Source organism: Neomonachus schauinslandi, chromosome 8 (assembly GCF_002201575.2).
Source record: "Neomonachus schauinslandi chromosome 8, ASM220157v2, whole genome shotgun sequence".
Lineage (NCBI taxonomy): Eukaryota > Metazoa > Chordata > Mammalia > Carnivora > Phocidae > Neomonachus > Neomonachus schauinslandi.
In genome coordinates, this window is record NC_058410.1 from 23,398,344 (window position 1) to 23,412,734 (window position 14,391).

Here is a 14,391-nt window from a genome sequence, read left to right on the forward strand (position 1 = left end):
TCTCTTTTGAATTTTGTTAGGTTTTGCTTCATATATTTTGCTACTCTGTAACTGGAAACATACACATTTAGAACTGTTATGCTTCCTGATGAAATTATCCTTTAATCATTATTAAATGTCTCTTTTATCCCTGTCATCTCCCTTGCCCTGAAACCTACTTGAGTTTTCTCATATTATAGCCACTTCAGCTCTCTTATGCTTTTGCATGATCTATTTTTTTCCATTTTTTTTCTCATTATCTAGTTGTAAAAATATTTGAATGGTTTAAATACTAAATCTTTAAATATTCAAAAATATTTAAGGTGGTGTTCTTGTTAATGGTTTGGTCTAGCTTCTAAAAAAAAAAAACACATCTGGACAATCTTTGCTTTTGTTTAGGGTGCTAAGACATTTTATATTTATTGTTACTATTGGTATTTTTAGATTTAGGTCTACTGCCTTGTCATTGCTTTCAATTTGCCCCATCATTTTTTGTTTCCTTTTTCTCTTTTTTGCCATCTTCTGGATTAATTGAATGTTAATTAACTAATTTTATGATTTTATTTAACTTCATTAGCTTTTTAGCCCAAATTTTGTTGTTTTGCTTTACCAGTTATCTTATATGTTACGGTATACATCTTTAAATTATCACAGTATACTTCAGGTGATAATATAAAACTTCACATATAAGAATCTTATAATAGTATATTTGCATACTTAATTTGATTCACCAAATTTGTCTATTTTATTATTTTCCTTTACCATTTTGTATTTATATTTTGTTGTTTTTTTATGTTTGTTTTCTAATTTATTACTGTATTCTCTGCCTTTATCCTTATTAGATTATTTTAGTATTTTTTAGTTTTATTTTGAAGTTCTTATTTTTACTTTTTAAATTACATTTACTATTTCTTTTTAATAATAAATGTATTTTCAGCTCTCAATTTTCTGTGTACTACAGACTTGGCCCTATCCCATGGGTTTTAATAAGTAGTATTCTGACTGCTATTCATTTATAAATACAGAAAAACTAGTTTAAATACCTTGTTTGATCCATGGGCTTTTTATGAAATATTGATAGTCTTATTAATTTTTACTACATTTGCATTTTGGTTAGAACAGTCAGTTTTTATAAATATTTTATATTTACACTGTATAAATGTCATATTTATATATATCATTTATTATTCAGGTGTATATAACTGTGTGCTTACAATCCTGATATAGTTACCAACAAAATGAATTCATAAAGTAGTAGATCAGTAAGGAATTAAAAAGATTATCCAAACCAACTCTCTCACTGGATCTGTATCCTTATACATAACAACCGGTACTGTTTACAGGGGTAAGCAGGGTTTCTATGGTGGCTTAGAAATGCCATCGCCTGTCCAGCAAGGAGATAGAGTCCGGGGGGGCCAAGGAGGCTAGATTTTGGAGGGCAGAATACCTTGGAGGGGAGAATTGCAAACAAGAGAGCTTCAGAGACCTGTAAAGTGTCTCCAACTGAGTTCTGCTCAGTGTAACATCTTTAAATATCTTTCAAGGAAAAGATTGAAAGAAACATTATCCAAAATTCAGACAAGATTGAGACTAGTTGCTTTTCCCAACAGCCAAGGTAAAAAATCTCTCTACAAAGAGTCATACTTTGACAATGTACTAGAGGATAAATCAGAATAAGAATAAATCAGTGCTCATCTGTGAGTGGGCAATGATATTAAGAGGAAGCCTGTTGGGTTTTTTTGGGGGGGCAGGGAGAAAAAAAGGTCTTCCCTGAGAAAAATCCTAAGAGACAAACCAAGACAATGTCTGTGCTACTTCTCCCTTCTTTCTTTGGGAAATAGAGACCTATTTCCCTTCTTTCTTTGGAAAATAGAGACCTATTTCCTGTAGCTACAACAATTTATGTAGCAACCATGAGCGCAATAAACTGAGTATTTGTGTCCCCCCTCAAATTCATATTTTATTTTTTTATTTTTATTTTTTTAAAGATTTTATTTATTTGACAGAGAGAGACACAGCAAGAGAGGGAACACAAGCAGGGAGAGTGGGAGAGGGAGAAGCAGGCTACCCGCTGAGCAGGGAGCCCAATGCGGGGCTGGATCCCAGGACCCCGGGATCCTGACCTGAGCCGAAGACGGACGCTTAACAACTGAGCCTCCCAGGCGTCCCAAATTCATGTTTTAGAATCCCAACACCTAATGTGATGGTATTAGGAGGTCAGACCTTTGGGAAGTGATTAGGTCATGTGGGTAGAGCCCTCATGAATGGGATTAGTGCCCTGATAAAATGAACTCCAGAGAGTTCCCTCACTTTCTTTCTACCATGAGAGGATCCAGGACAAGTCTGTAGCTCAAAGAGGGATCTCAGAACTTGACTGTACTGGCACCCTGGTCTCAGACTTCCAGCCTCTAGAATGGTGAGAAATAAATTTCTGTTGTTTATAAGCCACCCAATCTATGGTACCTTGTTTTTTTTTTTTTTTTTAAGATTTTATTTATTTATTTGACAGAGAGAGACATAGCGAGAAAGGGAACACAAGCAGGGGGAGCGGGAGAGGGAGAAGCAGGCTTCCCGCAGAGCAGGGAGCCCGATGCGGGGCTCGATCCCAGAACCCTGGGATCATGACCGGAGCCGAAGGCAGACGCTCAACGACTGAGCCACCCAGGCGCCCTATGGTACCTTGTTATAACACTCCAAATGGCCTGAGAGGAGTCAACCAGCTTGTGGGTAGAATTTTGAGAGTGGTGGAAAGATAACATTTCCAAAATACCAAAGGATTATCTGATAGAGTCCTCAGAAAGGATTTGCCTTGGTAAGGTGGCAAAATTAATCCTTCAGTAAGAACTACACTGGTTCCATTTAACAAAACTTAAAAGGAAGCACAGAGGATCAACCATTTCCAAGTAACTTAACTGTGCCCCAGAATAAAGTTTAAGAATATTCATGAGAAGAAAAAAATATCCCTCATCCAACAAGGTAAAACACACAATGTCTGGCATCGAATAAAAAATTTACTTCCGGGGCGCCTGGGTGGCTCAGTCGGTTAAGCGACTGCCTTCGGCTCGGGTCATGATCCTGGAGTCCCGGGATCGAGTCCCGCATCGGGCTCCCTGCTCGGCGGGGGGGTCTGCTTCTCCCTCTGCCCTCTTCCCTCTCGTGCTCTCTGTCTCTCATTCTCTCTGTCTCAAATAAATAAATAAAATCTTTAAAAAAAAAAAAAATTACTTCCGAAGGTGCAGGAGAATAGATCCAAGATAAACATGCTTGTGTTTGTGCGAGGATTGATGAAAGCAATCCACCCTGGGTGCAGGCAATAAAAGGTGGGCTATCTATAGAGAATTTAAAAATAATAATAAAGTGGACTAAACATTGTTGCTGTTTCTTAGCACATAGGGCCAGTGATTCTAAACAAGGACTGAATAAATACTCCTTCCTTTCAGGGTGGGCTATCCCCACAGCCTCCACTCTTTAAGTTGCCACTGGACTACTCACTCAATATCTCATAAAGGTACTAAATCTTAGTTATCTTTGTCTATGAACTCTTAGTACAGTGTATATTCAATAACAGATACTTAACAGCTCTTTGTTGAACGAAAATAAGTTGGCCCTTTTCCTGTGCTTTCTATGTGGAGAAAGCCTCAATGATTTAAAATCCTAAATCTAGAAATTCATAATATTAAACATAGGCTGAATAATGCTTAAGAAAAAATTGAAAATCTCAGTATTTGACTGACTATACTCTACTAATAAGGCATCGGTACAAGGCAGTCATAAAGATTTTAAATGATACCAAATAAAGGTGATTATTGGTGAGACAGGCAGATAAAAAGAATACACTGAACTGATAAAAGTTTTTCTGAAATAATTTCATAGCTCTTCAGGAAGTATAATTTAATATATAGTTTTTCAGTTCAATAATCTTGAACATAAAAGCTATAGTTGTTAGGATATCTGTGAGAGGTGTTTTTTTTTTTTTTTCAACAAGAAACAAGGAAACCATTCACAATATTTGCCATAGCATTTTAAATTTATTTGGTGGCTATATTACCATATCATTTAATGTTAAAAATGTCAAGAAAACAGTATAATGCTAAAAATGTAATTATTTCATTTCTTTAAGTTAGTGATCAAACTATAGAATGACTCTTAATAATTAATTTACAACTTTTGTGCTTAAGTTACATTTTATATGAATGCAAGTATAATTACACCCTCAAAGTGTAGCCAAAAGGGTTCAGCCTTTACATTTAGGAGATCTGAATTCTAATGTGGTTATATGACTTTGGGCATATATATTAACCTCCCTGAGACTCAATTTTCCACTCTGTGTAAAAGAGATAATAAAAGTTTCTCTGGCCACAAAATACTGTGATTATTTAAGATGTTTTGTGTGAGAGAACTCTGTAAAAGTACTATTTAAAAAAGAGTTAACATTAGTTCTGTATATATTTTCTACTACATGACAAAATTAAAATAGAATGTGATGTTTGTTCGAGAATACCTGCCTTAGAACTTAGTATAATATTTTATATTAGACATGAAGTTCAGACACACTGAAGTAAGTTTAAAGAACAGATATTTATGTTTGAAATTGAGATACTCACTGAATAAGATGAAACTAAAAAAAATGATTGATAAAGAATTGTGGCATGACAGTAGGTAATTACCCTTTTGGTCATTGCCTGATTAGAAAGCAAAATCTTCTAAATATGATCTCAAAAACTTCAGCAACACATAATATTACTGTAATCACAGTAAATGTATACATCGCAATGAGAAAAATGGTCTTCTCAAAGTGTTCTGGCACCATGCATTTTATAACAGTAAATTTTTTCCCGAGAGATCCAGCATCACACAGGTAGAGGGGTTTAACTTGGAAACCAAAGAGGTGAATCTGAAGCCAAAATGCTATCACCTCTAGACTAATTCTTAATAAAACAGAGAGGATATAAATCACAGTGTAGATAGGCTTTTGAAGAATGCATTCTTGATTGATGCTTTTACATGCAGCATAAAGATGGAAAATAGCTCCAGGAACCAGGACAATCACTAGTTGTAAGGCCCAGAACACCTAAAGCATGTCAGAAATATCTTAGTCAAATCAGCCAACATATTACCAAAAACACATGAAAGAGACTGACTCTCAACAGAGGCAAACTTAACAATTCTAAGTTCCGTAAGTCTTATGAGCAATAAAAATAATATAATGAAGATAGTAATGTTGAGCATATTTAATTACTGAGATGTTTAAAATTTTAAATTTTAGTAACTGTAAAAATGTATTCCTATTTTGCTGTCCTCACTTACCAATTATGAATAATAATGAAGTATTTTATTTTAGTAGCTACCCAATTTCCATTTTCTAATTACAGGCCTAGAGTATAATACTAACATTAATAGATAACAGAATTGTGGAGATGGAAGAAACTCTTGACCAACTAAAATTAATTTACGTGAAATATATAGCCAGTTAGAGAACAAGTAATAATTCTAGAAATAATACCTGTTAGGGTATTCTTCATCTTATTATGACATTATTTTACATTTAAAAAGAAAACAATTTTTATCTGGCATAGGGGAAGGTTTACGTGCACACAGAAAAACTTACTTGTGGAGTGATTGGCCTAAACTGATTGTAACAGAAGAGATTTATTTCTCTTTTGTCTGGATCACAACTGAAGTGCAAAGCCTCATTCCCATAGACTGCAAAACCTAACACCCCAAGGAAGAACATTCTTACTGATCCAAAGAAAAGGGTGTGGAATTGACCGATCACGGTTGGAGGCTTCACCTGTTAATGGTTTTAGGAGAAAAAGGTGTTTTGAAAACAAACATTAAAGAAGTACATTTTAAAGGATGTTTTCATTTTCACATTTTCAAATATTTAAGATTCATGAATTTTTGAAGCAAGATAGAACTTTAGACCTCATTAAGCCCAATGCAAATTCTGCATCATGAGATTGCTCACCACTTTGCACTCCGAAAATATGAAATGCAACAGTCAAATAGGGACATGTTGCTAATCAAATGTATAATCTTGGAAATATTTAAAAAGCTCTGAATTCAATGACTATCCTTCCTACCCCCGTAATCCTTTTGCAATAAAATCAAGAAAATCTTAAAATATCTAGGACCTCTTTTAGAAAATTAGATAACAAATCTAATATTAAATTCATTGGTATGCACAGTATCTTAACAACCAAATGATGTTTATTTAATTGTCATTACAGCTTATTTTCCACTTCTTAATTATCAGATTGACAAGAGAGTGAGCTACTTTAAAACACTAACAGCTAAAAGTACTTCCTGAATTATTCTAGTTATAGTTTTAAATTCAGAATATTCTGAAGTATACGGTTGATATTTATATTATTCTCCATATATGTAGAGGTTCTTATTCATCAACACTTATGAAATCAGGTTAAAATACAAGACAAGACTCAAACAATTGTTTTTTGTTTGTTTGTTTGTATAATACTTACACATCCTTCATAGACGTTTTTGATGTAATTTAGAGACATGTCTCAGGAGCTGTTATCCTGGCATCCCTGCGGGTTAATTCTTGACCCACATTGCCACTTCGCTTCTGCCAGAATAAAACTCATATTCTCTCATGACTCTTACAGCAGAAAACACTTATCCCTGCAAATTTCTCTCCCCTCCTCCTTTTCTTTTTTTTTTTTTTTTTTTTCATAGATCTCTGGGGCCCCAGTCAACTTTCCTATCTCTGTCCCAAAACAAAACAAAACAAAAACAAAGAAAAGCAGAGGGCATGTGGTCAATGTAATAATCCCTTTACTTACACCGTCAGCAGAGCCAGCCAGACAGACAGGAGTGCCAGCAAAGCAAGAGGCCAGTCCAACAAGGGCTCTGAGCACTCAGTGCCTCTCAACTACCTGAGAATTGCCTATATGTAAATCAGTGGATTCTTAAGCTTAGAGTTTTCTCCAAAATTTCCAGTGATCTTCCCCCCCCGCCCCCCACCATTTAGGTATGTCTGAAAAGATAATTACATGGGAAATATTCCTGACTCTTTCTTGTTTACTTTTATGGAATAGGACTAATTTCTGGGACATTTAAGAAACTGTAACACAGGTTATGACAGCTATTACAGCATCGAATATTATGGATATGTTGCTATATTTGTCTTTTTGCTGAATGCTTACTGTGGACGTGGAAAAATCTGCAGTTAGATCTCTATTCTGAGTGAAAAGATAGTGTCCTGCCAACCAAGATGAGACCAGGATCAGCACAAATCATGTGAACAATCCTGCCTTCCCTTTCTTTTGTCCTTCAATAAATACATCAAGTGCTAGACATTGTTATGAGTGCTGGGATCAGCAGGGACCAGAACAGACAAGGAGATGCCTTCCAAATGATACATCTGTATAATATCTTCTACCCACTATACTTCCATACAGCCAATGGTGGATCAAATCTGCTTCTTCACCTGCTTTCCTCATCTTAGTTTTGTTTGTGATCTGGGAAAGTTGTAACTCTTGACAACTTCACTGCTTAGCAAGCAGAGAAGTGATTGTATAACACATGCAATTATAGCCAATGGGCATGGGGCAGTGGCCTTGTTGAATAAGAGTGTTGTACTGGATAGGGAAAATAAACAATGTAATGTTCTCTCAGAGCTGTTGGATGAGAGAAATTGCTGTATATTCTCATCTTCTCAGAAACAGAATTCCAGGTTTGCTATGTATCAGTTTCTATGAAGGGGTATCCAAAAGCCAAACTATCTTTTGCATGGCAGGAATCTTGCTTTGACTTCTACCATGTGCAAAAATGAATGTGTTTGTTTAGACCATTATATACTATGGTGAGACATGTAAAAATCATCAAAGTCTTCCTGTGTTTTTTCAGAGATGAACAAAATTAGCTTGAACCTTAATTGCATGTGTAGATGGGAGAAACACAGTATCATTTTCATTGTTGGGATCTATAAGGGACCAGATAAATAATACTGCTCTTCCCTTTATAGGTTATGATCCAATCAAGTCATAAGACAAAAGGATAAAGCACATGGAGGCCAAAATATCACCCTTATTATACTCTTATTACCCTAAAGATTATGTTGGAAGAGGGATGTGGTTTATCTCTTTGGGAAAGTGTGATTCTTAGGCAGACACAGCTGCAGGCCTCGTCAATGCTGTATCACGGCTGCCTTTCCCACATGGAGTGCCTCCCTGCCTCTTTAAGATTTTTGCATGAGAAGAGCAGAGTAGACCTGCTGATCTCTGTGGACAACTGGCTTCCAAGGGGAAAATGCTAAGAAGTAAATGATGAATGCCCAGTTTTGCCTTCCAAACGTAAGGTAAAGTCACCAGCTAAGACAGTGGCTATAGTGACTCGGGCCTCACATGTTTAGCAATTGGTAGAGCTGTTAATTAGGATGACAACCTGACTTTCTTTACATGCTAACAGCTGAGGGTACCAGAAGCAGCAAAAGAGGACAATCCCCAATATGCAAGCATTATTTAATCCTCTGCTTGCTTCGTGTTTGCTAATGTTACATTAGACAAAGTAAGTTATACCGCCAACCCAGATTCGAGAAATAGCTACTACCTCTTGACTGATCTGCAGTCACATTGCAGAGGTATAGGTACAGAAATAGGAAAAATTTGTGACTAATTTTATATTCTATCACAATATGCCCTCTGATCACATATATTCATATCTCTTGCACATGTTTTCACCCTCATTCCAGAATGGTGAAAGTCTTATCAAATGCTCTAATTAGGGTTGAAGTTCAAGGTTTTGTGATTTGCTTCATGTGCAAATCTGGATGTGGTTGATATGTGGCTCCTTGTGATCTAGAATCTAATGAAACAAAAGGAAAAGTTATCTTCCACACAACGTTAATGCACAGTAGTGATACAGGGATAGGATGACTCTAACAGACACCTCCACTTCCAAAGTGGAAGAGCAGGAGGCACGCTGCTGTCACTGGCCCATAGCAATTCTGAAATTTTGCATAGGACGTGATGCCAGTTCTCCCTATTCTGAAGGCAGAGAATATCCCATGATTAAGGCATAGTGCTACTCCTTGAAAGATGCTTCCCAGTCTACTGTACTGTACTTCTTAATCGAAGTGGTTTCTTGGTGCATTGTTGTCAATAGTCTGTGGCTCCATCCTCTGTGTTCTTTGCTGAAAATATATGACCACTTTCATCAAAAAATGGTTGCATTTGAAGCTGAATATTTTCCTCAGACTGCTCCCTGCAGAAATTTGGAGGGCCAGAAGTCTTTTTTTTAGTTTGACTAATATCCATTTGATTCGAACTAGTAGTTGTTTTGCTTTTGTTTGTTTTGTTTGCTGGTACAACTCTCTTAATCACTTTTTTAGTTTCCAATATATCAGTTTTAATGCACTTAGTTTGAAAAAAGTTATACCCACAATTGTTTTAAAGAAAGGATTAAGCTTCTCTGAGACCATGCTTTTAAAGATTTTTAATAGCTTTGGTCTAATTGGGATGGTCATTAGTCATGTCTTAAATATTTTGAGTTTTATCGAAGGATGTTATAGTCATACTATTGATTTGCTTTAGGAATTTTTACATGCCAGGGACACTAGAAATGAAAAACAAACAAACAAGCCAAAAAGAATTCCCATGTTGCAAGTCCTGATTCCTCTGTATTTTCCCCAAATTTTGCCTGCAATCTCATCTCTAGGTCCCTTCACTAGGTCATCACTCTCTTCTTATACCTTATCAAATGTGGCTAGGAGTACCAAGCTGTTAACTTCTAGAGTTCTTTCTGAATTGCTTCTTAGCCAGAGTCAAATTTTCATTAGTATGTTTTTTATCTTTCATGTTATTTCAGGTGACTATTGTGCTGATTGTCTTCGTATTATATCATATGAGTCACCATATTTCCAACCTGCTACAGTTGTTTTCTCAATGCTTTTCCAGCTTCCACTAATAGTTTCACATTGCTTTTCCTGCCTTTGGTAATAGTTTCTTTGTTACCTTTTCACCTTCTGCCTACTGCCTTGTTCCAAAGATGATGCCACATTTTTAGGGTTTTGTTCTAGTAGTGCCTGATCCTTGGTACCAACATCTGTATCAGTTAAGAATTTTTTCATAGCAAGCCACTCTCAAATTTAATGGCCAAAGTAGAAAGCATTTATTTTGCTCATGGTTTAGGAGGTTATTTCTCCTTGTCTGGACTGGCTTAGTGATCTCTGTTGGGTTCTTGAGTGCATATGTGGTTAGTCAACAGGTCAGCTGCCAGGTGGATTATCCAGGATGACTTAACTCACATGTCTGGAGGTTGGCAGACTTGGGCCAGAGTGATCGGGGTGACTAAGGCACATGTCTCTTGTCATTCTGGAGACTGGCCCCAACTTCTGCTTGTGGTGGGAATTACAGAATTTCCAAAACAGAGAGTTGAAAAAGCCAAAAGTGCAAGAGCTTTTCAAGCCTCTGCTTGCTTCAGAGTTGCTAAGGTCCAACTAGCCAAAGCAAGTCTCATGGCAACCTTGGGTGGATTCCAGCTCTTGGTAGGAAGATCTGAAGTTACATTCCAATGGCAGGGACGTGGAAATGTGAAGAATGTGTAGTGATTTTACAATCAACCCCATGACTGGGGTAATTAAGTGAGGAAATCTAATATTCAAGAATCTTGCTTGCTTCATAATGCAATTTGGAGATCAAGGATATGTGCATTCTTCCTAGAGAATCAGTTAATTAAAACTAAAGTTTGGGGCCTGCTTGTATGCTGTCCACTGAGCCTTTCTTTCCTGATATGAAAAGGATGTGAGAAGAACGAGAGCAAATGGGAAAAAACTCTCCTATAATAAAAATCCAATAATAATATATTAGCCTATGGAATGGTTTCTATTTGCTATTAAGTATTTTAAACAAATTATCTCCCTGAATTCTTACAACTCTGTAATATATGTTCTCTTATAGGTCTATTTTACAGACAAAGCCTAGAGAATTTAAGTTACAGTTCGTAGATGGCAAAACCAGGTAGTGAAAGATAGTGAATGAATTGCTTGTTGTTAACTGGTGAGCTGTAGGCACATGAGAATATTATTAGGCTGATTGTTAGGACCCTGAAACATGAGGAATTAGGGGAGAGTAAGTCCAGACTTTCTTATTTTCTCCTGCAAAAAGCTCAGAGGTTATTGGTGCTGTGGAGGCTGGCCATTTTTCCATGCTCCTGGCCTGATCTCAATGTGAAGAGGAAAAACCAAGCAGAGAACTAACCCAGTATAATACGTGCCAGGGGAGTACTTGAGAAATGTGAAGGACTCCACAGAAATGAAGTCAGCTAAATTTCTTTCTCATTTGGTATCCATGTGAGGAGGGCAGACCATATGGGCTGTGGAATCAAAAAACCTATGTTTGAACACCAGTTTTACCACTTGGTTAGATCTGAGATCTCGGGAAAATTATTTACCATCTCCGAATCTCAGTTTCTCCAACTGGGGATGATGGCAGTATTTACCTCACAGAGTTGTTGTATGAGGATTATTAAAGTATTTGGGAAAACATTCTTCCTGTGCTTAATGAGACCCCAAATCATCTGTTATTTTCTATTAATTTTTCTTAGTTATGCAGACTACAGAATATTCAATTAATAATCCACTTTAAGCAAGTAAGAGTCACTGCTTTCTTCAACATAAAGAACATTTGTATTGGCCATGAAGAACATTTTTGGGAAGAATGAATAACATGGAAATCCCACTTTTTAAAAAAAAAATTTGTTGATGTTTAATTGACATATAACATTATGTTGGTTTCAGGTGTACAATGTAATGATTTGATATTTGTCTATATTGCAATATGATCACCATGGTAAATCTAGTTAACATTTGTTGCCATCCATAGTTACAAAAATTTTTTTCTTGTGATAAGAACTTTTAAGATTTATTCTTTCAGTAACTTTGAAATATGCATGTCTATTTTCAATGTTTCTCCTCTGTCTCTGTTTAATCTTTTCTGGGAAGGAGTTTCTCTTCCTTTAAAGTCTACTAAGATGCCAAGACTAGTGGGATTGAAGCCCAGGGAAGCTTTGAGTAAATTTAATCACTAAAACATAACTCTGCTGTCCCAGCTCCAAAGATTTTAAAATGACCCAGTCACCTCCATCAATTTCCTGAGTAAATGGCCCAAAATTTGAGGCTCGCTTGCTCAAACTTGCTTAAAGCTTTTAACTTCAGCAGAGGAGTAAAAACAGGTTCAGATCTTTTTCTACTACTACTGTTACTACTATTACTACTACTGCTTTCACACACACACACACGCACACAAACGCATACACAAATTGCTGACATTTATTGATTACTACTATTTTCCGGTCCTGCTCTAAACTACGGGAGTCATGGGGCGCCTGGGTGGCTCAGTTGGTTAAGCGACTGCCTTCGGCTCAGGTCATGATCCTGGAGTCCCTGGATCGAGTCCCACATCGGGCTCCCTGCTCGGCAGGGAGTCTGCTTCTCCCTCTGACCCTCCTCCCTCTCATGCTCTCTGTATCTCATTCTCTCTGTCTCAAATAAATAAATAAAATCTTAAAAAAATAATAATAATAAAATAAAAAAAAATAAACTACGGGAGTCATGTATAATCTTTTGCCAGATATTCTTGGAGTCCTAAAATTTCTGAGATTAAAAACATTTAAGACCTGTGTGGTCTAGCCCGGAAAGGGGATAAACCTCTAATTTTGCACAGAACTCAAGATAGGATCAAATGAAATAACAGTGTAGAAAAGCACTAGTCAGGATGGCTAACACATATCAACCCATAAATATTTTTTCATTATTACTATTTGCAATCTGTTCTAAATTAATACTTTAAACCTAGTCATAGGTATTGTTTTAGAGCTATGTTTTTTTACATGTTTGTGCTTATTCACCTTCATTTTTTTCATTCACCCAGTGAATATTGAGTACCTAAAATATTAGCTGCTATGTACATTGTTGGAAATGTGTGAGAATAATATAGCTCCTGCCTTCACTGGGTTTATAGCAGAGCATGTGTGTATGAATGTATAAATATATGTGACATTTATCATGCTGATAATTTGTTTGAAATAAAGCATGATTTATAGTTAATCCTTCAGAGTATGGTCACAAACTATCTTGGCTTATTTTACATCTGGCAAACAAGGAGAAATAATCTTTATAAGTTTCCTCCTTTGATTCTCAGAGTTTTGTATTGTGTTACAGTAATTTACTCTCCTCCTCATGAGATATCCAATGACTGTTGAGTGGGATGAAATAGAGATCAATTTAGGTACTCCCAGTAGTAGATTTCGCAGAAGGACAGCTGAGATAAGGCAATCTGGACAGGTGCCTCAATTCATAAATCACAATCCTTAACCAATTCGCATCTCACTGAAATCTCTGACCTGCCAAAATTGGGCTTGTCTTTCTGCATGAATAATTTATATTCTCTGGAATGGAACTGGGGATGCCTTAGCAGAAAGGGTCAATAACCAATCATGTTATTTTAGGCAAATGATTTAACTTCCTGGGTTGCATTTCCATTTCTCCAAAAGGAATAGGCTGGATTCCGCAATCAATAATTTCACAATTCTATGGTTTTATGATTCTAAGTCTTATAATCATAGTTGGAGCTATTATACTTGCTGTGAGATTTACTGTGAGTAATTTGTATGTTACCATAATTGCTTGACCTAATGGTTAAATTGAAGGCCTCATTTTTCATCTTCATCAATGAGTTTGTGCATTTCCTATTTCCAATATGCCTATATTGCATGGTTTCTAGTTATATAACACATATGCCTTATTTCTTTTTCAGATGTTTCATCCATACAATCAAGCCCCATGGGGAATACAGTCTATAAATCGAGAAGACCTGAATTTGTGTCTTTTTCTACCATTAGGGTTGTTATTTAAACATTCTGTGTTAACTCTGCAAGTTTTAGTTTTTCTAATTGTAAAGTGGGGAAAATAACTCTTACCCAGTAGCTGCTGTAATTAAATGAGAGAATATATGAGGTAATATCTAGCACAATGCCTGACACTAGTTAGTTGATTTCTCAATAAATACTACTTTTGCTCTTATTACGGAGACTAGACTCATTGTATCAAACTTGAGAGGAAGTACACCAAATAGGTCAAAATGTGGGTTCTTGAATCAGCAAACATAGATTTGAATCACAGCTTGTGATGAAAATACCTCAGGAAAATTAGCTAACAACACAAAGGCTCATTTTCCACAACTGCTGGGATTTGTTGAGCTCTCTGGGTCTGTGGATTTGTTTTCAACAAATTTGGGGGAAAAATCAGCCATTATTTCTTCAAATATCTTTCTGTCCTTTTCCCCTTTTATTCTGAAACTCCAATTACATAGGTGCTAGAGTGCTTTATATGGTACCTGATCCTCTCTCTAAATGTTTCTTCTCATTGTGAATAGTTCTTATGTTAATGTCACT

General features: G+C 36.2%; 1 protein-coding gene across 1 annotated transcript; it reads right to left on the bottom strand.

Annotated features, from left to right (window-relative positions):
- Window positions 1–4,654: 4,654 nt before the first annotated feature.
- On the bottom strand, window positions 4,655–6,500 carry GJE1 (gap junction protein epsilon 1). The gene is made up of 3 exons (XM_044917630.1): window positions 6,462–6,500; window positions 5,588–5,770; window positions 4,655–5,050 (listed from the first exon to the last, which is right to left on the bottom strand). Exons 1-3 carry the CDS (start codon window positions 6,498–6,500, stop codon window positions 4,655–4,657), a joined length of 618 nt encoding a protein of 205 aa, XP_044773565.1.
- Between the last annotated feature and the right edge of the window lie 7,891 nt (window positions 6,501–14,391).